Source organism: Heteronotia binoei, chromosome 1, assembly GCF_032191835.1.
Source record: "Heteronotia binoei isolate CCM8104 ecotype False Entrance Well chromosome 1, APGP_CSIRO_Hbin_v1, whole genome shotgun sequence".
In the NCBI taxonomy this organism is placed as follows: domain Eukaryota; kingdom Metazoa; phylum Chordata; class Lepidosauria; order Squamata; family Gekkonidae; genus Heteronotia; species Heteronotia binoei.
Genome location: NC_083223.1, coordinates 64,423,252 through 64,450,962, shown reverse-complemented (window position 1 = coordinate 64,450,962; position 27,711 = coordinate 64,423,252). Strand labels below are relative to the sequence as shown.

Genomic DNA, 27,711 nt, shown 5'->3' with positions numbered 1-27,711 from the left:
GTGAAGAGGTTTGAAGGAGAAAGCCTCCCAGATGAGCAAGGCCACCCCCCACCCTCAAGTAGGACCAAGAAATCTAGTGGGGCAAGTTCTTTCAAGGCAACTATCTTGACCTCCCATACCCAAGTCTTGGTCATGCAAGCCAGGACCACTGACTGAGCTGCAAGGTAATCTTGCAGAGTCCTGGTCTTATTCTTTATGGAACTGGTATTGCGCAGCATCAGTGCTGAAGGGGAGTAAATAATCTGTGCCCTCTCACTGATGTTTCTTAGGATGGGACAAAGGTTGGAAAGGGACTGTGCATATCCATATTTCTATCCGCTTCCATACCAAGACCTTCTTCCATAACCATACCACCCCCTGCCCTGGATAGCTGGGATCCCCAGCCCAAGGCTGGCACCTGAGGTGATGTTCTTTAACTTCCATCCTCCCCTTCTACCTCCCCCACTTCACTTAGCCGTGCTCCACAAAAACCGCAAGATAAACTCACAGTTACAATTTGTACAATTTCAACACTGGATACAAATAAACATATTGATTTGATGGGCTAGCAATTTAAACAGTCCCCACCCAACTCTCTACTTTACTAAACCCTCCCTCCCCCTAATAGGACTAAAACTATACAATGAGTAGGAAGAAAACTCTGACTTCTCCAACCATTGGCCAATGTACTACTTTGCCTATTCTCCAAGAGAGAGATTATCTAGGGGAAAAAGTCCCAGGAGTGGCTTCCCAGATTCTCATTCTGTGTAATTGATAATATAGGTCTTCCACTCTCTGTTTTAATAGATAGATCTGTCCTCTGCTTCTTCCTGGTCAGGATCTTAAAGCACCTCAGGGCACCCGGCGAGGCAATCCAGGCCCAGCTGCCACTGAAACTGCTCATCCATATAGACATATGCACTCAGACGCCACCAGGCAGAGCCAAGAACTTCCTGGTATCCCTGATAAATTTCCCCAGGATTTATAGCAATAGGACCCAAATTATGGAGCAAATTCAGTCACTGTACCACACTCAGTTGCTGTACTGTGAATGGCCAATGCAATACTGAAGCCTTCACAATACATCCAGGGAACACCAACGTCCACTCATAGGTGGCCACAACACTAAGCCAACTCTTCAGCCATTTCAAGATTGTCAGAGCTTTCCCTAGGGCTCCTATGGTCCTCTTTGTTCTGGCCACAAGCAAAACTGCAATGGAAAGCAAAACCGTGGCACTAAACAGAGCTGCAGCTGAAACTCCTGGCATCAGTGTCCTACAGGGAGGCTGATTCCCAGTTGATACAGTCCTTATCAGGATCATTGGGATCCTCTCCACTGGGCAGCTGGAATTCTTTCTGCTGTGGGGACAAACTCCGCCATGTTAGCAGCTGGCACCAGAGCAAAAGAGGCCTGAACGGAGGAGGTTGCTACCCACACACTGGGTGCCACTGCACTGTGACGGTGAGCGGATCCCTCTGCAACACAAGGCCAATGCTCAGAGTGTTTCATAGGCTCTGGAGGCCTTTCTGTGTCTCTTTCACAACTCCCAATCTCTGCACCAGCCAATATCCCTCAGAGAATGGCCTCCAAAAGCTTCTGAGGGTTAATTATAAGAGGAAATAAAAACCATGAATGGTGGAGACACAATTTATCTTTATCCATGGAATACACTGGTGTTGAAATGAGTCCCCCTGAGTAAATAAAAATACTGCTTAATTCTTGAAGAATTAAACCTTTGGCAGCTGGCTGTTGAACAGTATGAACAGCAGTAAATAGATGTTTCTATAAACATTTTGTTGATTTCTGTTAAGCCCAGTACCTTAATAGTGAGGGACTCTTTGGTCAGTAGAACATCTGGAAGTCAACCATTACTTTGTTAGGTAGATTGCTGGTTATTACTCCTGGATAGTCAATTGGTATTTCATAAACAGAAGGTTATGCTTGGGAAGTGATCTCTTGACGGCTGAGCACCTTTTGTGTGTGTGGTTATACATACACATACATATATATGCCTAATAATCAAAATTTCAAGAACTCTCTTTTAGATAAGAAGATGAAGCATAGCTGAAGACAGTAGCTGAAAGGCATGTAAACAAAGTTTAGAGTTTAAATCAGAGTGAAGACACAGCACAGCGAGTGCTGAAGGGTTGTCCCTGGTGATCTTCTGCAAGATACAGGAATGTTTATTTGCTTATGATGCGTTCTGTAAGTAATATAAATATTACAAAAGTACCTAAGTCTTCAATGCCCTTTCATCCCCAAGAAATTAATCTTAGCAGCACTGTGCTAGAATTTACCAGTTGAGAGGCACTCAGTTATTTAATTGGATATATGCTCTGGCTTATCCCACAGATTAAAGGAAAGTAACTGTGTATATGTTAACATTTACTCTATGAGTCTAAAATGTTGAGTCTAAAATCTAAAGGATTGAGTCTAAAATGTTGAGTCTAAAATCTAAAATGTTGAGTCTAAAATCTAAAGGATTGAGTCTAAAATGTTGTACTTTATGAGGAGGTACAGTTTCTGCTAAGGTTGCCAGCTCCCAGGACCCAGTGAGGGATCCCCCAGTTTCGGTGGCTTCTCCCCACTGCAGACCAGTAGGGGAAACCCCTCTTCTAAACAGGGATTCCTCATGTGGTTTGGGGGCAAATTCTACGGTTTAAACCTGATTTAACCATAGAGTTTGCCCAAAAACCAGAGCATCCCCCACACAACATTCCCAACCATCCCCAAAATGCCCTTCAAATCCCCCTGCTAGACCGGCAAGGAGACCTGGCAACCTGAGTTTCTGTTCTCATTATGAACATCAGTAAATGAACATACATGCTTTTAATTGGGGACAGTTCATGTGGTTTGTTGGGAAGATGATAGTTCTATCCACTGGTGGAAGGAGAATTGGTTGTGTTCTAGGGGTAGGGTTATGGCAGGAGACCTCTTAGCAAACTCCTTGTGCCCCACCCACGCTCAGTGGAGTGGCAAGGGGAATGGAGGGAAATAATATTGATCAAGGCATGGACATCACTTCCTGTTTTGGAACAAGAAGTGATATCATGACACTCTAGAATCATAGAATCACAGAGTTGGAAGGGGCCATGTAGATCATCTAGTCCAACTCCTTGCCCAATGTAAGATCAGCTATAAATGCATAGAATCACAGTTGGAAGGGGCCATACAGGAATTTCATTTTTTAAAAAATTCTACACAATCATGAAATAACTTTCTGTTCCAGAAAGTCTCCAGACCCAATACTCCCAAGGATGCCAGCTAAGGGTGACACAAGGGAGCAGTGTATGCAGCAGGGATATTGTTGCACTACTATGCAAGTGCACATTTTTCCAATGGAGAGCAGAATTTGGTGCCAACAAGTAATGGCACCAATGGAAATGGAGGCTGATACCACCTCAAGTCTGCTGTCTGAGACCCTCTCTTCATCTCGTTGTATAAGAATATACAGTTCTTATACAATGAGGTTCTTATACAACCTTTTGAAGGTTGTCCAAACTATAAAGAGTTTTGAAGGTTGTATAAGAAACTTATTGTTCTTATACAACCTTCAAAACCCTTTATAGTTTGGACCAACATACTTGAAAGGCCACCGTATCCATTATGATCCCATCCAACCATTATGGTTATCTTCAAAGTGCCCCTGCCTTCTGAGATTAGGCAACCCAGGAGAAGGCCTTCTTGGTCGTGGCATCAAAGCTATGCAACTTTTCTGTTTCTTTCTGTTACCATCTCTCACCAGCAGGTGATGTTTTGTGTGTGTGTGTGGGGGGGGGGGTTGTTCATTTGTCATTTCCTCAGTGATCCCTCCTTCCTAACCGATGTTTTTAGATTTTGTATGCATTTAAACTGTTTTGGTATGTATTCGGACTTTATTTCTAAACTCTTTAAAAAGTTTAGAAATAAGTTTTTTAATGAAGTATGTTTTATATGTTTTTATTTGTTTTATAATATAATTTTATCATGTACCTTCATAAAGGCCCTCATAAAGGCAGAAAGGTGAGATATGAATTTGGAAGTAAAGGAATAAAATAAAATAAAATAAAATAAAATAAAATAAAATAAAATAAGAAGATTCTCCCCAGTGCATTGGGAGCTTTCCTTTGGCTCTACCCTTCCTGTATATTTATCTTGTTTGATCAATTCTCACCTTCGCAGGGCGTTTACATTAGCTTGTTTTAATGTTCTCCTGTCTATGGTTTTATATGGGAGATTTAAGAAAATTCCATATTTAGATAGGCTATGCCCATGTGGGATGAATGAGATTGAGGTTAATCACCATGTTCTTCTGTATTGTAAATTCTGTGATGATCTCCATACTGTACTTTTTGCAACCCTTGGAGGGTCCATTTGAGGACCATCAAATCTTTTCACTGTTAGCCTCAAACAAGAGTGAAACCATTGAATATGTAGCAAAATTATTTTACCATGACTAATTTCGCACTCAGCTTACCCTATGGTCACGTTCCTCTTCTCTGCGCGGCGACCTTCGGATTTCCCACTATCTGCGCCGCAGTTACAGGAAGTGTCGCGACTTTCGCGCAGCAAACGGAAACTGGTTTTTAGTGGTTTCCGTTTGCTGTGCGAAAGCCGCGACTCTCCTTTAACTCTGGTGCAGATAGTGGGAAATCCGACAGACGCTGAACAGAGAAGAAGAACATGACCGCAGGTAAGCTGAGTGCGAAATCGGTCCAAGCTTCCAGGAAAATATGTTCTTTTTGACCACAGACTCTATTGTTATCCTTATGGTGTTGTCTTGTTATGCCAACAAAGGTGAGTATGAGTGAATAAGAAGATTCTGCTATATTAGACCAGTGGCCAGTCTAGTCTATCATACTGTTTCACACAGCAGCAAATCAGGTATCTTGGTAGGATAACCAACAGCATAGAAGCCACAGTCTTTCTCATATGTTGCCACCCAGCACTGGTATTCAGAGGTTTGCTGCCTCTGACTATGGGGGAATATAGCATTTAACTGGCAATTGTGCAGCTAGAGAAATGCACCTGCATTGGACATTAGGGGAAGGGGTGTGTATAAAAAAATGATGGTGGAACCAACACTTTGTTAACTCTTCACAGTATAAATATGGAAATTGCTCTCCTTGTGGCTGTACCTGTACATATCCAAATGACTGTGTGTGGACTTGGCTGAAGTTCTCAAGAGCATAAATTGGAATGGAAGCAACTTTTTCCTTCACTACAAATATAAATATGTATTTTTAAACTGTAAAGTGATGCATACTGTGGTATTCATACTAGGGCCCTTGGGAGATAATTGGAAGTCTTTATGGTAAGCAGTTTCCTTTGTCAGCTCAGCAGGGTACATTTGTGATTGTACAGATAATGTTTTATATCACTTTAAAAAGCCTATTTGATCTACAATTAAATAACTGTAATTACGAAGCCTTTATGATGATTTTGTGAACTTTCATGATAGAGTGCCAAAAACAGCAGAAAGAGAGAGGGGTGTGTGATTACTTTTGCTGAAGGTGATGTGATAAATACGTTTTTATTCACTGCAGGTTAAATTGTGCATTTTAAACATGGCTGTAAATAGCTCTGCCAAGGTCACTTTATGGCCACTGTCCAACAGACACGGGGCATAAAAATGTTCAGTAATTTACACAGTATTTGAATTCTAGTAATTCTCCCTTCAAAAGCTTTCCACTTAAGTATCTTTCCTATAAGGCTAATAGATTTAAAAGATGGGGATGATTAAGCAATCAAGTTGTGTTAAAACACAGGGTAACATTATAGTAGCCTCTTGTATAATACCAGAATAAAATATTGCTATGTAAAGCTGCCAGTATAGTGGCCTACTGCTTAATTTTTTTCCCAAAAAAATAATGCTGTATAAGAATAGTTATCTTTCTCTTTTCCAAATCTGTTGTCCATGAGTGTGGGTAAAATTTCATGGACAGATTCTGCCCACCTTCATACAAATGCTAATAGGTGTAGTAGACAATGGGATAGTCAAACAGAGAACAGGGATTTGGAAAGACTTCAGGAAGGAAGACCTCTGGAAAAGCTACTCTGACTTGACCTGACCTGTTCAGTGGGTTTGGAAAAGAGAGGTGATAAAACTCAGTAGAGCAAGGATGAAGCTCTCTTTTGTGCTGAGTCCATTAGAGCAGGCAGAACTCTTACCTGAGGTCTGGAGGAGTCAGCCATTAACCATGTGCAGGGCTAAAGATCAGAAAGAAGCTGCAAGGTAATCATAAATCTGTGAAAATTTATAGCATCCTAAGCTAAGGAGCCTGTCCTATATTTTAACATCTGATAGGGCACATATAGAGAGAGGAACAGAGGAATTGTGTTTTACCCATTCCTTCTGAATCCCTTGCTCAGTCTGGAGCTGTGCTAAAAGTATGCTTGTGAACATTCTCTCATTATAACTTTATAACTTTTGATGCTGGTAGTGGTTCTCTGTACCACATAGACCTCCACCATCTTGGACCCGCTTTTTTAAAAGGAGTGCCAGAGAAAAGACAGTCATTTGGGAAAGTGGGTGCACAAGGCAGTAAACAGTCCCTGTGGTGATCAGGCGCTGGGCAATGGGAAGCATAGAGGTAAGCCCAGAGCAGGCCAGTTCCACCACAGAGACTAACCAGTCAAAGATGATAGCATTCCTGGACACAGCTGCCACTTCCTTATCTAGCAGTAAGCCTGGGTCCAAGAGCAAACCCCTGACTATGGAACTGTTCCTTCAAGGAGAGTGCACGATTAAGAATGCATGACACCTTAAATCTCAGATCAGACCTTCTGCCCATGAGTAGCATTTCTGTCTTGCCAGGATTAAGCTTTAATTCATTAATCCACATTGACTCCAAAACTTCCTCCAGGTGCTGGTTCAGGGATTCTACAGGCTCCTTGGGATCAGCTGGAAATATGAGATAGTCATTGTCATCTGCATATTGGGACAATCAGCCCAGTTCTCTGTATCACTTCATCCAATGGTTTCATGTAGATGTTAAAGAGCATAGAGGATAAGATAGACCTTTGCAGAACCTCACAGGCCAAAAACCATAGGACTGAGCAGCAGTCCCCCAGCACCTCCTTTTGAAATCTAACCTCCAGGGGGATCCCCTGCCTCCACCTAGGGATTGGCAACCCTACAGTCACATACAGTCCCTGCCTCCAAACCGGGGGATCCCCTGCCCCACCTGGGGATTGTCAACCCTACAGTTACATAACCAGGCCTAAGCACAGAGTAGAAGGGGTCTAAACAATTTGCCCCATCTAGGAAAACTTGTTGTCCAACCACCATCCATTCAATCGCATTACACAGGAGCAGAACATTTGAGACTGGTTGATAATTTTTAATGGGTCTAGGGTAGGCTTCTGTAGAAGTGGATGCACCACAGCCTGTTTCAAGGATAGGGTGACTACTCCCTCTCTTAAAGGAGCATTAACTATCTCTTGAATGCAGTCAGCCAGCCCCACTCTCAGAAGATTTTAGTAACCAGGGCACTGTGCTAGGGGGGATAGAATCCTTGTAGACTATGGCGATCATATACACCATCTCTCCACCAGTTGAACCTATGCTGAGGTATCACTGAGTACCCTAGAGGGCACAATTGAGAGAGGTTATTCCCCACTCCCCTTCCCTAGCTAAGTCTCTCAGATAAATGAGAGAGCGGCAGCAGAACAACTCCAGGTTTTCCTGAATGACTCCTCTGTCCTGGATTCAGTCCAGTCCAGTTTCTATCCAGGCTATGAGATGGATACAACTCTGGTTGCCCTCACAGATGATCTCCACAGAGATCTGAATCAAGGATTGATACTACTGTTACTATTGGATTTAAAAGCAGCCCTTTTTACCAGGGGCAATGGTGAGGAGTTTGGGGATGACTTTGGATGCCTCATTATCAATGGAGGCCCAGGTCATGAATGTTGCCAGGTCTGCATGTTTTAAAATCTTCAGCTGGTTGAGCAGCTGACTCCCTACCCTTTTCCCTGTGATCATGCCACTGTGATCCATGCAACAGTCACTTCCAAGCTGGATTACTGTAATGTGCTATATGGTAATTGACCTGGAAATTGCAACTGGTCCAGAATGTAGTGGCACATGTTCTCAAAGGAACACCATTAAGAGCACATATAAAACCAGTGTTCCGCCAGCTGCACTGGCTTTCCAGTTGAGTACTGTATCAAGTATGTCTTGACCTTTAGAGTCATATGAAGTCTGATATCAACATACCTTCAGGACCTTCTCTCATGGTACATCCCTTAAAGAGCATTACACTTGATGGATCAACATCTTCTGGTGGTTCCTGGCTTGAAGGAGGTCTACTTAGCCTTGACCAGACTCAGGGCATTTTCAACCCTGTCACCAGCCGGTGGAACACTTTCCTCAGGGGAGATCTGGGCCCTGCAGGACTTACTGCAGTTTTGCAGAGCCTTTAAAACAGAGATGTTCCACCAGGCCTGTGATTGAGGTGACAGAGCTCTCCCCAGAGCACCTTCAGTGCATTTTCATCATATATAGCCTTTTGTCATCTGCACACTTCCCAAAACAGGGTTTTACCATCTGTGTAAACATATATGGAGCACCTCAGAAATAGCTATACTCAAATGAAATGATTTTATAATTTGATTTTAATAATGTACTGACAGTATTGACTGTTTTATTGTAACCTATTATATTTGTATTATATTGGTCTGTATTGCTGTAACTCTCTGAGCCTTGCCATCCATGGGAGGGCAGACTAGAAATGTAATAATATATACTTAAATAAATAAATGCCAGATCAGTTCTCTCAACCAGAATTAAATCCTGAATGGCTATTGTTTTTCTGTTACTGACCTGGCATTTAGCAAAAGAATTCTATATCCTGGTGCTGAGCTGTTAATATGGTTACCAATATCAGTATGCCAAAAAGAAGAGCCAGAAGGGGCAAATAGCATTCAGTTGTCTGCTATCTCTTACCCATACCTTGCTTGCTCTTCTCCTACCACCATATCTTCCCTACCCCCACATACTATGAATTATGGCACCATGTCTCTAATCCCATTCCACCCCCCGCCCTGCTCATCTATCCCACCAGTAAGCAAAGAGAAAAAAAAGATAACACCTTCCAGTACAATATACAGAATTTCTTCCATGTTAAATTCAAAGCCTCCTTGGGTTCATTAATGTTTGTAGAGCATTGCTTGACCCTCCTCTTAATTCTTTTATTCTTTTATTTTAAAGATCTTTAATTGTAAAATTGACAGCTAGCAGCTGAATCTCTATATGGAAAGCATATTTAGAGTCATGTGGAGCAAAATGAAGGTTCTCTCAGAAGGCCCATTCTTTTGTACATGTAAGTTATTACTTGATATTGAAGTCCTCAGGTGATGACTGCTTGTGTGAACCAGCGCTCAACATTCCCTGGATGTGGGATGCTGAGATTTATGAGATGTGTATTTAATTAGAGTTGTTAATTGCATTTAGAATTGTGAGGGTTGGGATGTAGGTTGCAAACTCCTGGATTGCTTTGTGTAGGTGGAAGAGGGATGGAGGGGAGCTGTTATTAATGTTTGTGCTGTTGCAAGCTAAAATAGCTAACTTGATAGAGATAAGAATTTTGTATACTTAAATCCCACCCCTAAACTTCTTACTGACTCTGTATTTTCCAAATGGGAGGAGGTGCCAGATGTGAAAAGTACAAACCTATTTTCATTCTGTAAGAGTTCTCCTTGGTATTACACCATATTCTTGTCCTTTCTATCAGAGTTCCTAAGCAACACTGTTGTCTCTATCTGCTATCTTGTCTTACATCAAAGATTTTTTGAGACAATGCTTCATTTTATTCTTGAACATAAAGGCCATCTTCCATAGAACATCTAGCTTTTAAATGCAGACCATTGTTTTTCATTCATATATCTAATTTTCAACAAGGTTCCATTTATGGATAGTTCAATCAAGAGATTGTATAGTATTGACAGACAAGTCAGATCTTTCTATAAATCTGAGAAGAGCCCCAAAATTTCAGGAATATCTGAACTCTTAAAAAAAATCGGGATTGTCTCGCCCAGTGATAAAAGAAGCACTTTTAGCTTTAAGAACTAATGTCTTCAGTGGACATTAATAAGTAATAAATATAGCTAAAGATGGTAAGGGCAGATAAAAGGTTTATTGATGGATGAGAAGGAGAAAATGAAGCAGGGAAAGGGAGGGATATGGGGTTGCTTGGAGGAGGGAAATAAGACAGAGGAGAGGAGAGGACATTGAGATGTCCCATGAAAGTCTCTGCAGGTGTCCCATCATGCAACTGGGCCCAGGTCAGCCAGCACCACGCAACTTGGCCAGAGTTTTCTCTGGGAGAGGCTGCCATAGGGAGTAGGGTTGCCAAATCCCCTGCATTCTCCAGCGGAGGACTTTTGCACATGCGCAAAGCTCACATGTAATGCAATGACATCACCCGGAAGTGATGTCATTACGCCGGTGATGTCACATGTGGCTGCTCTAGACATTTCCAGGAAAACTCTATGGTTTTCCCGGACACTCTAGCCATCTCCCAAATGTCTACAGCATCTGGGAAAACCAAACAGTTTTCCCGGAAATGCCTAGAGTGGCTATGCGCAACATCGCCAGCATGATGATGTCACTTCCGGGTGACATCATTGAGCTGGTGACATAGGGGGAGGTTCCCCCCACTGGCCTAATGTTTTCCCGCCCAGACCAGGGGCTTGGCAGCCCTAATAGGGAGGAAAGGAAGGAAATAATAGGATCATAGAGTTGGAAGGGACCTCCAGGAAAGCTGAAGATGGAGGGCAGATAAAGATGGTTGGCTAGTGGAAGGAGGTTTAAAGGATAGAAGGAAGCAGAAAAAGGGAAAGGGGTATTTGGGCTGCAAGGGAAGGGAAAGTACTAGTGGAGGAGGGGAAAATTAAATGCCCCTGCAAGTCCTTGTGGGTCTTCCACTTGAATATTCATATTAACCTGAGTAGAATCACTTTGAAATCTCATTAGCGGCACATAAGGAAAGAACCATTACTTGATGCATTAATTTTGTTCTAACCTATGTTTACATTCAAATGAATTGCCTCATTCATTTGTATGGGCAATAATTTAATTTTTTTATAAGCAGCATTTCATTGTCTGCCAAATGTTACACTTGCACTTTCTGGTCTTGAAATTACTATTATATAACTGAAAGAACCTTAATAAATATAAAAAATGCAGTTATAAAGATATAAAAAATGTGCTGCTATGACTCTTGACTTTTTCCAAAGAAATCATCTGGCATTTAAGTTTGCCTCAAGGTACAGAAACTTAAAGGCTATTGTGGCACCTTGAATTTCAAGAAGTAATTTATCTTTCACTACCCATGACTGTCCAAGATAAATGCATTTTTATATGACTGAAACTACAGTAACTTTTACTGAGGAACAATACACCAAGTGAAGCAGAAAAACATCTATATCTCCTCTCCCATCCCACCAAATCTGTCCCTGAACTAATAGAATCTCAAATTCGGCTCAATACAAAGGCCTGCTTCATACTCTCAGAATCTTAGATGTTTTGTATAAGCATCTAACATTTACTAAGATTTTCTCTGTACACATATTTTTTATTTCTGTGTATCTTTAAAATCTTTTATTTTAAATACTAAGCATGATATATGTGGGAAAATGCTGAGAAATACTGAACTCTGGAAAAAGTATTTTCTTTTAGCTTGATAGCTTGATGCCATGGGCATGATTATGCTGCAGTTGGTACAACACCAAAAGCATCGTGAGTTGGCAAAAAGCTAGGGAAGAAAAAGAATTCTCATATTCATAGTGTGTCTGCAATGGGTTATTTTGAGCTGTTGAATGAACCATTTATCATGTCTGATTTTCATTCAGTTCGTGAAAGGAAGACACATGTCAGATTTTCTCTTTTTTACATTTTAAAAAAGTTTGTTTGGGTGTATTCTAGCTGGGTTTTTTTTTTAATTCACCATCTTTGTTTATTTTGTGGCCTCAGTGCATGATGGGAGGTTTTTTTTAGTATAACTTCCAATGTAAACAATGATTTTTTTTCTGCCTTTCCCCAGGGTTTCAGAAACTTCCTGATCTGTAGTAGTATTTTAAACTATTCTATAGTTTGTTGAAGATAATTCATAATGTAGAAAATAGTTTTATGAACAATTTAATTTTTCTTAATTAAGCTTTCAGTATGTAATATTAGAAATTGATATTAGTTTCTGTAGTCTCTCTTATATGTGATTCTTCAGTGACAAACATCTCACTACTTAGTATAGCAATATCCTCTCTTCCAGCACATGAAAAACCTCATTGAAATATGCAGTATCCTGCATTATGTGTTGAGTTGTAATTCAGCATTGCAGATTTCATAGTGAAAGAGTAATGCTGCTGCCTGACAATCATGCATAAAACACAGGGTTGAGTGCAGTGACTCTGTTGGTTAAATTAAAGGTTAATTAGGTCATACCAATCAGCTACAAACCTTTGGTGCTGGCCTCTGAAATAAAAGCCATCCACAATTTTGCCCGCAAAAATTACCAAAAATAGTTGTGAAATCTACTATGTAAATTCCCAAAATAAAATTGCTTGGTTTTTTAAAGAAAAGGAAGGATAGAAAGAATGATAGAAAGAATGCTAGAAAGAAAGAGAGAGAGAGAGAGAGAAAGAAAGAAAGAAAGAAAGAAAGAAAGAAAGAAAGAAAGAAAGAAAGAAAGAAAGAAAGAAAGAAAGAAAGAAAGAAAGAAAGAAAGAAAGAAAGAAAGAAAGAAAGAAAGAAAGAAAGAAAGAAAGAAAGAGTGTGTGTGTGTGTTCTGATGTGTGGAGGGAGAATCAGTTTGTCTGAGACAAATAATAGAGAGATTGAGAAGAGTAGACAGATACTGCATAATAAGAGAAACCTGGAGAAGCAGAGGCGGACATGGAGAAGTGGAGACAGTTAGGCACTCAGAGAAGACTCTCGGGGACGTGTTAGATGAGCCCCACTCTGAACATGGCAGCCCCGTTGCTGTCAGGGAGCATGAGGGTCGAGAGGGAACAGGGCACCGTACTAAGGACAAGGGAAATGCGCCCTCAGAAGGGACCTCTTCTTCAGTTAGTGAGCGGATATCCTTTCATGCCAAGGAACCATCCCTGGGCAGGGAGGGAGGGGGGGTCTTGGTAGTTGGTGATTCAGTCCTTAGGCAAGTAGACAGCTGGGTGGCAAAACCACGTACTGACTGTATGGTGACTTGCCTGCCTGGTGCAAAAGTAGCAGACATTACGTGTGTTGTAGATAGGCTGATAGACAGTGCTGGGGAGGAGTCAGTGGTCGTGGTGCATGTTGGCACCAATGATGTGGGGAAATGCAGTTGTGAGGTCCTGGAGGAAAAATTTAGGCTGCTAGGCAGGAAACTTAAGTCCAGGACCTCCAAGGTAGCCTTCTCAGAAGTGCTACCTGTTCCATGTGCAGGGCTGGAGAGACAGGCACAAATTAGAAGTCTCAATGTGTAGATGAGACGATGGTGTAGGGAAGAAGGGTTTAAGTTTGTTAGGCACTGGGATGCTTTCTGGAACAAGCGGAAACTGTACAAAAGAGATGGTCTCCACTTGCCCCCAGAAGGAACCAGGCTGCTGGCGCTTAAAATGAAAAAGGTGGCAGAGCAGTTTTTAAACTAAATCTTGGGGGAAAGCCGGCAGGAGATGAAATGTCTCTGGTTCAGGAGGACTCATCTCAAAGAGATGAAGGGTTAGCTATTACTTTTCTACCGGGTAATGGATCACAGTTGTCCACTGAGATGGTGACAAACAGTATGGATTGTCTGCCAAAGTCTCGAGTCAGCAGGAGGAACGTTGCGGGCCTAACTTGCCTGGGAAATTATAGATGTTTGTATACAAATGCTAGAAGTGTTCAAAGTAAAATTGGGAAGTTGGAATGTTTAGTGTTGGGGGAAAACATAGACATTGTGGGAATTTCAGAAACTTGGTGGAATGAGGAGAATCAGTGGGACACGGTGATTCCTGGATATAAATTATATCGGAAAGATAGGGAGGGAAAGGTTGGAGGTGGGGTGGTTCTGTATGTCAGAGAGGGTATACAGTCCAGTAAGACTGAGAATTAGATTCCCTTCTAGAAATGCTTTGGGTCAAAATAGAGGGCCCGAAAGGAAATTTAACTATGGGAGTTTGTTATTGCCAACCAAATCAAAATATAGGGGACGATTATAACATGATGGAAGGATTAAAGATAGTGGCTAAACGCAAAAACTGTGTCATAATAGGTGATTTTAACTACCCGCAGATTGATTGGGTAAATATGTGTTCTGGTCAAGAGAAACAGATTGAATTTCTAGACGCTCAATGACTGTGCTATGGAGTAGATGGTCACAGAACCTACCAGGGGTGGGGCGATCCTGGATTTGGTCCTAAGTAATGCCCAAGACCTAGTGAGAGATGTAAAAGTGATTGCACCTCTTGGGAGCAGTGACCATAACATTATTGATTTCCCCATTTGTATAAATAGGGAGTTGCCCCAAAAGACCAGCACAACCACTTTTAACTTTAAAAGGGCTAAATTCTCTGAGATGAAGAGGCATGTGAAGAGGAAACTGAAAGGAAAGGTAAATGCAGTCAAAACCCTTGGGGAAGCTTGGAGGCTGTTTAAAACTACAATCCTAGAAGCTCAGATAAAATATATACCACAAGTTAGGAAAGGTACAAAGAGGTATAAGAAAAGGTCTACATGGTTAACAAAGTTATGGAAGCTGTAAAAGGTAAGAAGGATTCCTTTAAGCGGTGGAAAGCTAGTCCAAGTGAGATTAATAAAAGGGAACACAGACTGTGGCAAATCAAATGCAAGACTGTGGTCATTTGGAATACTGTGTACAATTCTGGTCACCGCACCTCAAAAAGGATATTATAGCATTGGAAAAAGTGCAGAAAAGGGCAACTAGAATGATTAAAGGTTTGGAACACTTTCCCTATGAAGAAAGGTTAAAATGCTTGGGGCTCTTTAGCTTGGAGAAATGTTGACTGTGGGGTGACATGATAGAGGTTTACAAGATTATGTATGGGATGAAGAAAGTAGAGAAAGAAGTACTTTTCTCCCTTTCTCACAATACAAGAACTCGTGGGCATTCAGTGAAATTGCTGAGCAGTCGGGTTAGAACGGATAAAAGGAAGTACTTCTTCACCCAAAGGGTGATTAACGTGTGAAATTATTGCCACACGACGTGGTGGTGGCTACAAGCATAGCTAGCTTCAAGAGGTGTTTGGATAAAAATATGGAGCAGATGTCCATCAGTGGCTATTAGCCACAGCATATTATTGGAACTGTCTGGGGCAGTGATGCTCTGTATTCTTGATGCTTGGGGGGGGGGGCAAAGTGGAAGGGCTTCTAGCCCCACTTGTGAACCTCCTTTTTTTTTGGCCACTGTGTGACACAAAGTGTTGGACTGGATGGGTCTTTGGCCTGATTCAACATGACTTCTCTTATGTTCTTATGAAAGTTTAGTTTGTCATAGGAATGAAAACCTACAAACCGGAGGATAATACCAGCCTATTACAATGCATGAAAAGGAGAAAGAGAAGGTATTCTATGAGAATAGACTTCTTAAAATAGTTAACATAAAGGAAAACATTTTAATTAACTTTTAAAAAATGATTAATTAAAACTGACAGCTTTAAAAAGTCACCAAAACTAAATAGAACAAATTGAATACTATTACAAAATCATCCAAATTCTGATTTTTAGAAAAAGGGCTCGTCATGAACAGCATATAGGTTTGTGAACTTTATTATGCCCACACAGGGAAACTCCAAGTCATTCAAATGGCCTTTATTATCAGAGACAGTGGTTGGGGGAAAGGTCCATCTTCGTTGTACTTCTAACCAATGTTCTAAGCTGCAGAGTCTTGTGAGCAAAAATTCTACTTTGTGAGCTACTGATATTGTGAGCTACTGGCATAAAAGTTGTGAACTACTGCATAAATTATTGTGCTCTGTAAGCCAAAACGCCCTCAAAACGAGGATGGGGAATTGTCAGGTGGGCACCTGGCTTAATCAGGATCTTTTACCTGTGTATACAGGATTCCACGTCCAGAAATTAATGCTTAAAAATATTAGGGACTTTAATTAAGTAAAAACAAGTAAAATTTATTCCAGAAAAATATAGGCTTTCATACAAGATAAAATACTCATAAAATCATACATACAGTTCTAAGAAAAATAGATAGAGAGATAGGGAAACACATAGGTAGATGAACAGGGCGATATTTACCGATCATAGTCTTCAAGGAAGGCTACAATGGCGATGAGCGAGGAATTGGGAGAGGGGACCCGAAACTTGGCCTTAGAATCGGGGATGGATCTAGACAGTGGAATTGGGATACTGTTAGAAGCACACCTGTGGGTAGCTAGTCCACACGTTATGACTACCTTGAGCCCTTAGAGGATGGGAGGTACGAGGGAGGAGGAAAGTGGTCAGCTGATGCATGACCTCCCAAAAAGGGGAGGCTTCGCAGTGACCATAAGGGCTGGACTACTGCGAGAGCCAATAGAAAGTTCATTGGTGTCACCTCATTGGGTGTCCATTCCTGACCAATGAACAGACTTGGATCCTGGATACCTGAGTGAAATTTCAGGTTGAAATGGACCAGGGTGGGGATGCTCCAAGGCGATAACAAAGAGAAGAATGGGGAGAACGACTGGGTGAAGGTGTGCTTGAGTTTATCACACTTATCTAAAAGGTGACAATAGAGAGCCAAATTGTAATCTAAGGTAACACCCAGTTTACACAAAGAAACTTGGCTCTGGCTGAAGATGGTCTTCCTCTTCTTCTGTCTTCTTCTTGGCACCAACCTTTGTTTAGAGTTCCGCTGAACAAAGACAGTGGCGGTTGGACGATTAGCCACTCCTGGGGTGGGTCGATGGCTTGCAATCACTGGTGACATCTGGCGAGTATGTGAGCTGTTCGCTTCGCTGGAATGGAGTCTGGCCTGTTAGGAAGATGGCTGCGTGTGGTGTTAGCCCTCCACAGTGGATTCCATGGTCAGTGCTTCAAAACTGTTCGCCTGGATAGCTCCTGGCAGCGCAGTCTCCTCCGTTCCTGAGTGCCTTCTTAGCATTCTGGCTACCAGTACTGCATAGCTCACTTTCGCCCCTGGATAGGCTCACTCACACTCTCTGGCAGACGTGTGTGAGTGACTCCAGGTGCTCTGGCAACCAAGGTGGTGATCATGATGTTCTGTTTTTCCTCATAGCTCTGGAGTAATCCTTCCTGAGCTAAGACAAAAATGTGTGAGCTGGAGGCTAAAGATCTGCAAGCTAGCTCACACTAACTCAGCTTACAGGGAACACTGCTTCTAACCCAGAGTCAACATTAAGTAATGTGCTGTATGCTTGCATCATGATGGGTATTTTCTGGGCATTAATGGTAAATATATCCTGTCCCCAAAGGGCTTAAGGTCGCTACTGCATGTTCATTTTGACAACAATCTAAATACCACTCCAAATAAATAAATAACCACCCAAAACTAAATTATAAAATGACAACTTCACTGTCTGCAATAATGGAAAATATGCATGACTGGGCAAAATTCAGCACAATTAAAGGCCCAGTTTCTGGTAGTGGTCAGGTGAGCAAAATGAGAGAAAGAGTAATCAAGAAAGAAAGAAAGAAAGAAAGAAAGAAAGAAAGAAAGAAAGAAAGAAAGAAAGAAAGAAAGAAAGAAAGAAAGAAAGAAAGAAAGAAAGAAAGAAAGAAAGAAAGAAAGGAAGGAAGGGAGTAAATAAGGTTATATTGGGAGATGTTGCCCTTTATACATATGAAACTCAGGTCATAAAGGGCTTGAAGAGTAATTACCAGGATATTAGTTTGACTCTGGAAACAAATACACAGGCAATGCAATTGAAGAAACATAGGAACCCTAATTAGATTATTTCCAAAAGAAGATGGCAAGACATGGCAGAAAACTGAAAGAGGGTGCTAATTATTGCACAGTAAGTCCATAGCTGTGGACATGCAAATACAGAGGAAGCATTGGAATATCAACACTATTGTGCCAAAACCAGATATTCTGATGTGTCCTAGTATTGCTGGAGAGCGACACCTGACTCCCATGGGTTCCACCAGTAGGAGTGAAACTAAATCAACCATGGGACTCTGGTAAGAAGCAGAAGCAGAAGAGGAGGAGGAGGAGGAGATTGGATTTATACCCCACCATTCATTCAGAGTATGAGAGTGGTTTACAATCTCCCTCCCTTCCTTTTCCCATCCTGTGAGGAAGGTGGGACTGAGAGAGCTCTCAGAAAACTGTTCTCGAGATAACAGCTCTGAAAGAACTGTGACTGACCCAAGGTCACTAAGCAGCTACATGTGGACAAGTGGGGAATCAATCCCAATTCTCCCAGTTTAGAGTCCATGCACTTAACCACAACTGGTATTTGTTCCAGGCTTCTGTGTTTGAACAACATCTTATGGGACTGACTCATAGAACTAATTACTTAAAATCTATTTGTGACTCTATTGGAGAGGGTTGAAAAATAGAATAGACGTGATTTTGTTTTAATATCAGCTTTATTGTCCTTTCACCATGAAGCATAGTTCCATAGTATGATTTTAAAAAAAATACTCATCTTGAAAAGCTGGTCTTTAGTTCTGTGGACAGCATCTTAATGTCTTTACATCTCTTATACTAACCTGCAGTAAGCGTTTCAGTACTTGGCCATATTAATCTAGGAAATTCATTATTAAACATCTGTTTTAGAAGGCAGTCTGCCATAGCTAAAAGGTGACCATGCCATAGTTTCCATCAGAGTAATATATTTAATTTTCCACATCAGCACTTGCTGTTAAGTAAGCAGCTATTCAAATTACAGAGCTATACAGTATTCAGGAGAGGAAGATAGAATGAAACAAAGCAGCAGGTGTCCTCGTAAAGCTATTAAGTTAGTGTACCAATAGTCACAAAAGCATGACAAAGACATTACTTATTTATGAATAAAGGGCTTTCCCTAGTGTTTCCTATTGATTGCTATAAATTTCTTTTTTGTCTGTTCCCTCCCAACCCATACCGGAACCCATCCGGTTAATGTACATACCATGCTGTTGGTTGATGTTGTGCAGGAATCAGTGTGTTGTTACCAATATGTTGATTACACCTGGTGCTCTGTCTTCTATTAATCTAGGTATCACAGTTGAGCATCTGATTTATAGATATGTTTTCAGAAATATCCCACTTCCAGTGGTTCTTGCTAACTAGTAAGAGCCTATTAAATTACAGCATAAGTGCTTAACGATTGTTTAGATGAAACCATCATATCACTTGCAAACGTTATTTACCTATTTAAACATTTATAAAACATTTAAACATTTATAATTTCTTAAATTTAAGGCAGTTTACAAATATTAAAGCAATCACCATAAAACATTATAAATTACTCTAAAATACAATGCAGGGCTTTGTGTGTTCAGGGGCAGTCCTGGGGCATCTGGCACCCTAGGCACCCGGCCACCCCCCACCACCACCACGGCCAAAGCCAGAGGGTGGGGAGAGCACATGCAGCAAAGCACAGAGAAGCTACACACCCCCACTCGCTGTTGCTCTGCTTCCAGAAGTGGAAGCACAACGATGGCAGCTGGGTGGCATGCAGCCTCCCTATATTTTGCTGTGCTGGCGCATGCTCTCTCCCACCCTCTGGCTTTGCCTATGGTAACAAGAGTAAAGGCTGTGGAGGAGGCCAGGCAGAGTGTGGCCTCTTCCGGGCCCCCATGAGCCTCTCTTCCCGGGTGACATCAATCAACCTGCAGGCAGGGGTGGGAGGGAGGACCCAATCTGATGCCCTAGGCAGCCGCCTAGGGTTGCCTAGTGGATGGACTGCCTCTGTGTGTGTTGGTAGTTAGTCAGTGAGGCACACTTGAGTAAGACACTCCAGTAATTACCAGCAACAGAAAGCAAAACTGAGCGTTATTACACTGACTTAGCTAACTGAACACTCCAGGCTCTCCTGGAAGTACTCTCAGTCCAGGCTTCCCTGAAATTCTGAGTCCTGGAGATTTACACTGATGAATGCATTCCCATCAGTGGAGTGTGACTTTCCATCTCCTCTCCTACCACAGCCCAAAATGCCACTTCCCAGTACTGCTCCTGGACTGGTATAAATAGCCTCCAAGTACTAGAACACAGTAAAATAAGGAATGGAAGTTACATATAATTATGAAATTGTAAGAGTACTTGGGCTTGTCAACAAAACTTTAAGATCTGTGGTATCTAAAAAGTATATGGGAAACCGAATACTATCGACATAAACACTTGATATGTATCCACCATTAGAATGTTATTCTCACTAAATATGATAAAAGTGGCTGTGCCATGTCCAGACAGAAAACTGAACAAGGACCATATGAAGGCAATTTATTAATAGGTAGCAGGGCTTTTCTTGTAGAAAAAGTCCAGCAGGAACTCATTTGCATATTAGGCCACACACCCCTGACATCACCATTGTTTTGCACAAAGCTTTTTGCAGGAAAAGCCCAGGAAGGGCTTATTTGCATATTAGGCCACACCCCCTCATGCCAAGCCAGCCAGAACTGTGTTCCTGTGCCTTCCTGTTCAAAAAAAAGCCCTGATAGGCAGTATTTGGAAGGTTAGCTTAATTACAATGCTAGAAAATTTTCTGATACAGAGAAAGGGTTTCATACTGCAGGTGGGAATAAAGGTGGCAAAGAAGAAAAAAGAGCTTCATTGGTGTAAGGGAAAATTTCAAGTGCCATATATATAACAAAAACTAGTCCACTACTCTTAAGCACAACAATTATAAAATGTGAGAATGGCGGAGTAATTAGTTGTAGGGGAAATCTGTTTTGGAATATCTTAAATGTTGTCTCATATTAAACTCTTGAATGTAAAGGTGGTCTTTCCCCCTTTCTGAGAGATAATGTAATTTATGATTTTGCTAATAGTGTTGATGTAAACCAAAACAGCCCACTGAGGTTACTCGATATATTTACATGGCTCATACAACATATAACCATGCCACTGTGTGACACAAAGTGTCAGACTGGATGGGCCATTGGCCTGATCCAACATGGCTTCTCTTATGTTCTTAAATGATATTAGCTAACACCCATGAGTTCTACTTAAATCAAACTGAATGCCTATATAAAGGACAGAAGTTGCAGATTTTTGGCCCTATGACCTCTGTAAAAATGCCTGCAGTGTAGTGCTACCTGATCTTGATACCAGAATCTTCATTTTTAAAAAGATATTCGGTCTTTTAATATTGCCCAGGAAGGCTCTATCATGAATATCATTTAATCCCATGCTGCCTTAATAGACTAAACTACTTTTTAAAAAAATTACTAATGTCTTAACTAGAAAGGGGGAAAGATCAACACAGTATAAAGATATCAAAAAGACAACTCAAGAGTTCTATTTCAAGAAGACATTAAAACAATGACCTTGTTAACAGTACAGAGAACAAAATATATATGCTTGTTTATTTCATTGAAACCACTTTTATTATAAGCATTTAGCATTTAAAAAGGATGGCTTGAGTATTTAGAAAGGATGGCTGTGATTACTAAGTCATGTCAGACTAACTTTATCTCTTTTTTCAAGAAAAATACTACCTTGCTGAATCAGGGGAATACTGTACACATAGCTTATCTTGATTTTGGAAAGGCTTTTGATATGGCTCCACATAATATTCTTGTTGACAAATCCAAAATGTGGTTTGGATCCTATTACTGTTAGTTAAATCTGTAATTGGTTGACAGATCACACCCAAAGAGTGCTTGTTAATGGTTCCTCATACTCCTGGAAAATGACAAGTGGAGTGTCTCAAGGATCTGTCCTGGGACCTGTTTTGTTCAGCATCTTTATAAATAATTTGGATGAAGGAATAGAGGGAATGCTTACTAAATTTGCAGATGATACTAAATTGGGAGGAACATGACTTTTTTTGTAGCAGGAACTCCTTTGCATATTAGGCCACACACCCATGATGTAGCTAATCCTCCAAGAGCTTACAGGGCTCTTATTACAGGGCCTACTGTAAGTTATTGGATGGTTGGCTACATCAGGGGTATGTAGCCTACTATGCAAAGGAGTTCCTGCTACAAAAAAATAGCCCTGGGGAGAGATAACAAATATGGTAGAAGACAGAGTCAGTATACAGGGTGATCATGACAGGCTGGAAAACTGGGCTAAAACAAATAAAATGAGTTTTAACCGGGATAAATGTAAAGTTCTGCATTTAGGTAGGAAAAATCAAATGCATAATTATAGGAGGGGAAGACTTGTCTTGTCTATAGTATATGTGGAAAAAGATATAAGGGTCTTAGTGGACCGTGTACTGAACATGAGTCAGTGGTGTTATGTGGTAGCTAAAAAGACAAATTCAATTTTGGGCTTTTTCAACAGAAATATAGTGTCCAGATCATGTGAAATGATGATATTACTTTATTCTGCTCTGGTTAGACCTCACCTAGAGTACTGTGTTCAGTTTTGGGCGCTGCTATTTAAGAAGGATATAGACAAGCTGGAACATGTCCAGAGAAGAGCTACAAACATAATGAAGGATCTGAGGAAAGGTTGAAGGAGGTGGGCATGTTTAGCCTGAGAGGTGATTTGATCACCATCTTCAAGTACTTGAAAGGCTGTCCTATAGGGTGCAAGAGTTGTTTTCTGTTGTCCCAGAAGGTTAGTCCAGAGCCAACATGTTAAAATTAAATCAAAAGAGTTTCTAGTTAAACATTAGGAAGAGCTTCCTGACAATTAGAGCAATTCCTTAGTGAAACAAGCTTCCTTAGGAGGTGGTGGTCTCTCTTTACTTGGAAGTTTTTGAACAGAGGCTAGATGGCTATCTGGCAGCAATACTGATTCTGTGAACTTAGGTGGATCATGAAAGGGAAGACAGGAAGGGTTGGATCAGTGCTTTGTTCTCGCAGGCCCTTCTTGCATGTCCAGGGAAATGCTGATGGCCATTTTGGAGTAAGGAAGCAATTTTCTCCAAGTCAGATTGGCCAAAGATACTGGAGGGTTTTTTGCCATCTCCTGGGCATGGAAAAGAGTTCATTGGGTGTGTGGGGGGAAATATTTGTGAATTTCCTGCATTGGGCAGAGGGTTGGACTAGATGACCCTGGAGATCCCTTCCAACTCTATGGTTCTATGAATGCACAATGGCAATTCAGTCAGGCTGAATCAGCGTGTTCCGTTAAGGTATACCTATAAAAGTGCAAACGAAGCCCTATGGCACAGAGTGGTAAAGCTGCAGTACTGCACTCGAAGCTCTACTCACAACCTGAGTTTGAATCCGGTGGAAGCTGGGTGCAGGTAGCCGGCTCAAGGCTGACTCAGCCTTCCATCTTTCTGAGGTCAGTAAAATGAGAACCCAGCTTGCTGGGGTGGGGGGAAGTGTAGATGACTGGAGAAGGCAATGGCAAACCACCCCGTAAAAAGTCTGCCATGAAAACGTCATGATACGACGTCACCCCAGAGTTGCAATATATCTTTGTAATAGACTAAACTACTTTTTAAAAAAATTACTAATGTCTTAACTAGAAAGGGGGAAAGATCAACACAGTATAAAGATATCAAAAAGACAACTCAAGAGTTCTATTTCAAGAAGACATTAAAACAATGACCTTATTAACAGTACAGAGAACAAAATATATATGCTTGTTTATTTCATTGAAACCACTTTTATTATAAGCATTTAGCATTTAAAAAGGATGGCTTGAGTATTTAGAAAGGATGGCTGTGATTACTAAGTCATGTCAGACTAACTTTATCTTTTATATATATAACAAGATTGTCCCTTTATGCTCTGTGGTTGCCTGCCAAAACCCAGTTTTACCTGGATTCTATGCTTAGTGTCTAACACAGGAATTGAACTATAAACTGGCATGATGTCATTCAACCAAATGGGAATATGGGGACAAGTGGAGGCACTGTGCATTTGCCTTGCAGCTGCAGGTCAAAGAAAGCATACATTTCACCTAGGATCATTGTAATAGCTTTTGTAGATACAGTGAAGAACAAATATATATTGTTTCAATGCTTTCATACACATATTTGTTTATTGCGAATAACACATTGATTAGGATTTGCTTGGCTGTTATTTTGTGCCATGAATCCTCTGTGGTTGCAGCATCTGGAATGTTAACCTCGTAATCACTGTATACTGAATCAGAATGACCATATTGATCCCCACAATGAAATAAATGACTACAAATATGTGTGGTATTTACTGTTTACTGATTTTGTTTACTGTTTGAAACATGAAAAAGATACTCAATTTTGTTTTGTTGTCAAGTCATTTATTTGTCTCAGCATGCATGTAAAATCTACTTATTTTGTGGCAATTACTTGAAAGAGTGTTGGGTTTTAACATTGGCATAGTCATCTTTTTAAAAATATATTGAATTTGTGTGTTGAAAACAAAGTATGTCCTAAACCAGGGGTGTCAAACATGCAGCCCTGGGGCTGAATCAGGTCCTGAAGGGCTCCTATCAGGCCCCCGAGCAACCGTCTGCTGTCTACTTCCTTCTCCCTCTCACTTCCTTCTGCATCATACTTTGCCAGGCTTAATCAATCACACAGGAGCTACAGAGCGAAGCCTTTATTTTTCCATTGGCTGATGCTCCTCCTTTGCAGAGGAAGGGGGGAGGAATAGCTTGCTTTATCAATCTCTCTCAATCATGCAGCAGAGCTATTTAACCAAGCCTCTCCTCATTCTATTGGCTGAGGCTCTTCCCCCTCCCGGTCCCCTGGAAATGGAAGGAAAGAGCCAGAGCTTTCTTTGCCCAGTTCCTTGTATTGCATGGGACAGATACAAAGAAAGCGCCTTTAAGACCAACAAGTGCTAATGTTTCAAGCATGGTTTATTTTAAGGGATTTTTTTTTAAAAAAAACTTTGTGTTTGTCGATGTCCTTTATAAAGTTTATATATCTGCTACCTGGCATTACATTTTATGACACACATGGCCTGGCCTAACAAGGTCTCATTTATATCACATTTTGCCTCATAACAAAAGAGTTCAACACTCTTGTCCTAAGTTCTCTCAGTAAATAAACAAGGCACATTGTGGAATCTTGAAGACTAAACAAAATTTTATTCCAGCATGAGATTCCATGGACTAGAGCCCACTTCAGATGTAATGTGGATTGTCAACTTGCAGGTATTTTATGGCGCATTTATCCTTCTGCTTCTATATTTTTCTTTCCACATCATCAAAATAGTGAATATCCTCCTATACCATCTGAAGAAGTGGCCTGTAGTCCAAGAAAATTTATGCTGGAATCAAATTGTGTTAGTCTTCAAGCTGCCTCCTGTTTATCATGTCTCCCTAGGAAGTCAGCTAGACCTGAGTCCGGTAGCTCCTTAGAGACCAACAAGATTTTCAGGGTAGAAAATTTGAGAGTCAAAGCTCCCTTTGTCAGACACCGTAGGAAGTGTGCATAAGATTGCAGCCTTAAGGCTGAAATCCTTAGAACAATTTCTAGGGAGAAAGTCCCAGTTTAGATTATATTTGTGTTCTATGTTCTACTGGATACACTGCATATTGTTGAATTAAATAACAGAAATTACTTGCATTTGCAAAAGGATCGACTTTTCTAACCAGAATATTAAAGACCTTTTGGAAAATGCTTCTTTGTGGAAAATATCTTGAGGTTTCAAAATACGTGACCCAAGTTGTACAGACAGATGTTTTGCCTTCTCTTTTTCAGGACTATAATGATGAAATCCGTCAGGAGCAATTACGGGAATTATCATATTTAAATGGTTCAGAAGATTCAGCTCGTGGACGAGGCATTCGAGGAAGAGGCATCCGGGTTCCTCCTGCTGCTCCCGCAAGGTCAGATCATTGATCTTTCCAGCCAATATGTAGCTGTCCAATGCTTTTGTCCAGATTTATTTATTTGTATTTTAGATTTGTGAATTACCCAATCCCCAAATACACAGGGCTCTGGGTGATGTACAGCAAAGATTTAAAACATTGATATAACATTGTTAAAATTAGTAAAACAGTCCTTCTGATATTATAAATGAACTCTAGATGGCACCATGAATTTACACATGAACCCACTCCAAACTGTGTTGCCATCTTGTAAGCAGGACAAGGAGGAGGCCAAAGTGAGAAAGGCAGAAGAAAGAAGGATGCCAGCCATGATGGAAAACATTGCTCTCCTCAGCCAAAAGCCTGGCAGAACATCTCTGCCTTATAGGCCCTGGAGAATTGCATAAATTTCTGCAGGGCCAGGCCAAGAAAGTGACTTGGTCTTGTTTTTTGGAGATCTGGAAGCCGCGAGGGAAATTGGAGGGAGCTGTGAGTTAAAATGTGATTGTGCAGTGACTAGTGGGGAATCGATTGCTTGCTCTGAGGAAAGCAGAAGCCCAGGAGTGGAGCGACTGCTAGTGAGGAATTGGTATCAGTCTAGTTCAATAGAAATGTTATGGAAACAAAGCTAAACATCCAATGGAACCTTCTAATCCAGAAGTTTCCAGCCCGTGAGTTGGAACCCTACTGGGTTGAAAACTCATTTAGTGTTGCCATTATTTGTTTGTCTGTTTGTTTTGCTTGCACATGTAAGAGAATAAGATCACCATGCCTTCCGCTTCCCTTGGCATGCAAAAAGATAGGAGCAGTAGCAAGAGAGCAAGGCAAAGCAACAGTAATAAATAGGATTCTTTTTAGGCAGCTTCAAATAATTTGACTTCTGGTATTTCCTGTCACAAAATGGTGATGACATGTGCCTTTATGTCACATGTTTGGAACTCACTGAATCCCAAGGAATCCACCAGGGAATAAAGGTGTGCCCCAGGTATGGAAAGTATGATGACTACGGTTTGAACCAGCTTGTTTGCTAGCATTATTTCAAAGATCAGTTTGAAATAATGAAATAATGATGAAGTGTTTAGCAAAACTGGGAAATATTAAGAATCATTTTGATTTATTTTAATTGCAGTTTGCCAGAGTGAACAACCAGCAATACCTAAAATGAAGTTTCTTCATTCAGTTTGTCACACCATTCTTACATACGATTGCTGGCCCAGCCTGCCTGGCATTTCCAACACCCATACATTACGTCTGCACAGGAGCCTTGTAGATATAAACACCAACATGTATACATGTGACCAGGACTTTTTTCTACAAAAAAAAGCCCAGCAGGAACTCATTTTCATATTAGACCACACCCCCTGATGCCACGCCAGCCGGAGCTGCACTCTTGTGAGCTCCTGCTCAAAAAAAGCCCTTTCTGAGCTAAGACAAAAATGTGTGAGCTGGATGCAGAGCCAAGTAGGCACTGGCCTATGGGCCCCCATGCCTTTAGGGGCCCCGGGCTGGCTTCTCCCCCCCCCCACATTTCCCCCCCTGCTTGCAGCCCTCCCAGCCTGCACATGCCAGAAACTGATCTGCTCTTTGCCCAGCTTGCCTGGTATGGCTGTTGCTGGCATCGCCAAGTTTGCCTCTCTCTGCCTCTCCCCTGCAGCTCAGTAAAAGAAGGTGCCTGCAGGCTGCAGCAGGGCCACAGGCAACAGGACAGGTGCTTAGACTCTGAGATAATTTGCAAGGGGCCCCCCGAAATGTTGACTGCCTAGGGGCCTCCACAGAGTTTAATCCGACACTGTGAGCTAGCTCACACTAACTCAACTTAGAGGGAACACTGCTCTCCACCTACTTTTACCAGCAGAAAAATTAGTTGGATCCAACCCAGAAATTTCTCCACAGCATACAGAATTTTATAAGGACTCCTTTTAATTTTATTTTTCCTTTTAAACAGAAAAGCAA

The 27,711-nt window shown here is 41.2% G+C and overlaps 1 protein-coding gene across 2 annotated transcripts in view; it reads left to right on the top strand.

The window, feature by feature from the left end:
- The window catches only part of KHDRBS2 (KH RNA binding domain containing, signal transduction associated 2), a 575,389-nt gene that overhangs the window by 365,906 nt on the left and 181,772 nt on the right, over nucleotides 1-27,711 (top strand). For both annotated transcript variants that reach the window (XM_060235372.1, XM_060235371.1), the window contains one exon: nucleotides 25,649-25,776. In XM_060235372.1, coding sequence (XP_060091355.1) covers nucleotides 25,649-25,776 — 128 coding nt within the window. The remainder of the gene's footprint in view (nucleotides 1-25,648; nucleotides 25,777-27,711) is intronic.